Source organism: Papaver somniferum, chromosome 9 (assembly GCF_003573695.1).
Source record: "Papaver somniferum cultivar HN1 chromosome 9, ASM357369v1, whole genome shotgun sequence".
Classification (NCBI taxonomy): domain Eukaryota; kingdom Viridiplantae; phylum Streptophyta; class Magnoliopsida; order Ranunculales; family Papaveraceae; genus Papaver; species Papaver somniferum.
In genome coordinates, this window is record NC_039366.1 from 183726669 (window position 1) to 183729558 (window position 2890).

General features: G+C 35.9%; 1 protein-coding gene across 1 annotated transcript; it reads left to right on the forward strand.

The window, feature by feature from the left end:
- Positions 1 to 1809: 1809 nt before the first annotated feature.
- Positions 1810 to 2568, forward strand: LOC113312961 (S-norcoclaurine synthase-like). The gene is made up of 2 exons (XM_026561694.1): positions 1810 to 2130; positions 2258 to 2568. Exons 1-2 carry the CDS (start codon positions 1887 to 1889, stop codon positions 2566 to 2568), a joined length of 555 nt encoding a protein of 184 aa, XP_026417479.1. The 5' UTR covers positions 1810 to 1886.
- Positions 2569 to 2890: the final 322 nt, after the last annotated feature.

A 2890-nucleotide genomic window follows, 5' to 3' on the forward strand; every position in this document is an offset into this window, starting at 1 on the left:
GGTTTCCAAGTCAAGCAAACACGCACCCAGAAAGATTCTAAAATCTCAAATTGATGAGTGTTGTATAAGTCGACCCTCTAAACTCTTAAAAAAAGTACAAATTATCTACAACAACAGAAGGAGCTAGGATCTATAACCGTGAAAACATCTCAATAATCTTAAGGTTTGTTTATATCTTCTTCTTAATATTTTCATGGTTTTTGGTAAAACCACGATGGTTGCTAAACTCCTCTTATTGGTTGAGGATGCAATTAACTTGAAGTCATGAACATGTTATTCAATTAGTTAATAGAAGGCAGATGTCTTCATCAGATACCGCCCCCATGCTCCCACGGTCCACAATTCCTTTATTCATTTTCTTGTATATCGTTCAACTTTTACTATGTATAAGGACTATTTGATTGTATTCACATAATATGAAGTTGTTCCATATATTTATGTCACGAGTTAAATATCTTAATAACTTAGCTAGAGTTGTTGAGTAATTTCATCAAGAAACCCAACAACGAGCAGTAATTTATGATCATTAACAATGTGATTCGTTAAATCACAAATAAAGCTTATTCTGGGCTGAATATAACATGAAAATTAGGGCTTATTCCTATAAAATCAATGCTGAATTAGAGGGATCAAACGTCACCACCCAAAACATATGTGCATTTCAATTCATCCAGAAGTTATTTTTTCTATTTTTTTTCCTTGTCGGTCCATCAAGAAGGGTTAGTCAAGAATCGGGGGTGGATCACTCTTTTGTTTCTCGGAAAGTATTAACGAACCACAAAAAAAAAGCGGAAAAAGAAACCGTCCACCAAATTCTCTCATAAATACCGGGCCCCTACTGTTCTCCGCGGGCTTACCGAGACCCACCAAAAATTCTCTATCTGGCGGTTTTGCCATTGTCTATTTTCCCGCTACGTAAAGAACTATTGTTTGTTTCTTACATTAATTAAAACTTTTCCTATCCAAAGTTTTTTCTTTTCGCTACGTAAAGAACCACTGTTTGTTTCTTACATTCATTAAAACTTTTCCTATCCAAAGTTTTCTCTTTTATAAAATTGTCCGTGAAAGTACCAATAAGAATCTAACATTAGTAGAGTTGTAGGATATGTGTATGGGCAAGACCCTGGTGATCCTGGTCAGTCATAGCCATGTGATACAATGTACATGGCGGCTATCCAAGAAAAATACAGCTGCCGGGAGCAGTTAGAAGTACAAGTAAGGCTGGTCAAATTTTGTCTGGAAACGTGTTCATATAGACTCTCCGTTCAAATAATACATTTTGTTTCTTCCTATTCAAAAACAGTTATGCAACGAATAGTCAGCAATGCTGCCAGTAGGTGAAAGTGTACGTAGGAGACTTCACTATGTAATGATAACATAAAGAAAAGAACTCGAAATTTTGGATTTTGTGGCACTTTAAGATTGTCGTTTGTTACCAACTAATCAGCCATTTTAACGAAAATAATATCCCTATATTTCATTGTGATGGAGTAATATTTTTGAAGCACCGAAGGATCTTTTTTTACACTAGGAAAATGCAAAATTGCTAATACGGGTACGAGAAAACTAGGGAGGATAGTAAAGTCTATATAAGATAAAGCATTTTCCCCTACTTTGTCATGTGAATTTCATACCCTCCACAGTGATCTGATAACCCATGAGCAACCATGAGAAAAATGTGTCAACCTAGCTACTCCGTTCATGTTGATATTGCAAACAAAAACATATGACCGAGTTCTTTACAAGGCTATAAATACCCAAACCAGATCATAAGTTGAAAGAAAAACCTAAACCCGATTACTTCTGCCCTAACCCATTTCAAGCTTAAGGTAACCCATCGTTTATATATAGTGGAGCAGCTGGAGCTTATAAAGAGAAAAAAGAAAATGAAATATCAAGTTGGTTTATCAATCTTTTTGTTGTTTTTAATTAGGACAGGAAAATCATCGAAATATACCCTTGTTAATGACTTCAATGTAGCAGCCTCAGCCGATGAAGTATGGGCAGTTTACAGCTCTCACAACCTCACTAAACTCATTGTGAAATTATTACCCGGTATGTTCAAAAGAATAGATGTACTTAAAGGCGATGGTGGCGTTGGTACCATTCTCCGCCTTGTTTATCCTCCTGGTACGTATAAAACTTCACAATTTGCTTCTCATTGTGAACATTTGTTAATATTTTCTCTTTCGGAATCCATGTTACCATTTTAATATTGCATGTATATATATGCATGCATAATCTTTCCAACATGAAGGATCGGTGCCGCTGACATACAAGGAGAAATTCGTGACAATCGATAACCGCAGGCGTTTGAAGGAGGTACTACAAATCGAAGGAGGGTACCTGGAAATGGGTGTAACCTTCTACATGGACAGTTTCCAAGTCATAAAAAGAGGTCGTGATTCATGCATCGTCAGATCCATAACTAAGTATGAAATTAGAGATAACCTTGCTGTTAAAGTTTCTCCTCTCATCAGTGTCGATTCTCTTGTCACCATGGCTAGAGCTATCTCAAAATATGTGCTAGAGAACAAGAAAAAAGCTAATTCAACAATATTTCCTTGATGATCTTGCTCCAGGAAATGTTGTTTTTGTTGATTTAATAAGCTGCCAGCAGTATGTTTTTTTTGTTCTTTTTTTTCTTGTCTGAAATATAATTAAGCATCAAGTTAAAAGGTTATTTACACTACTGGTAGCAGGTTGCAGCCTTCCCAAGTTGGTATTGGCTGACATCTTATCTAGATTGAGTTGAGACAATGAAACCATGGTATCAAAGGGATGTTTTGCGATATGCCGCACTACTAAAGAACTCAAAACAAAAGTGCCACACCAATTATCTTTTTCAATATAGTATGAAAAATTGAGTTAAGGACTATGTTGTAAAAGG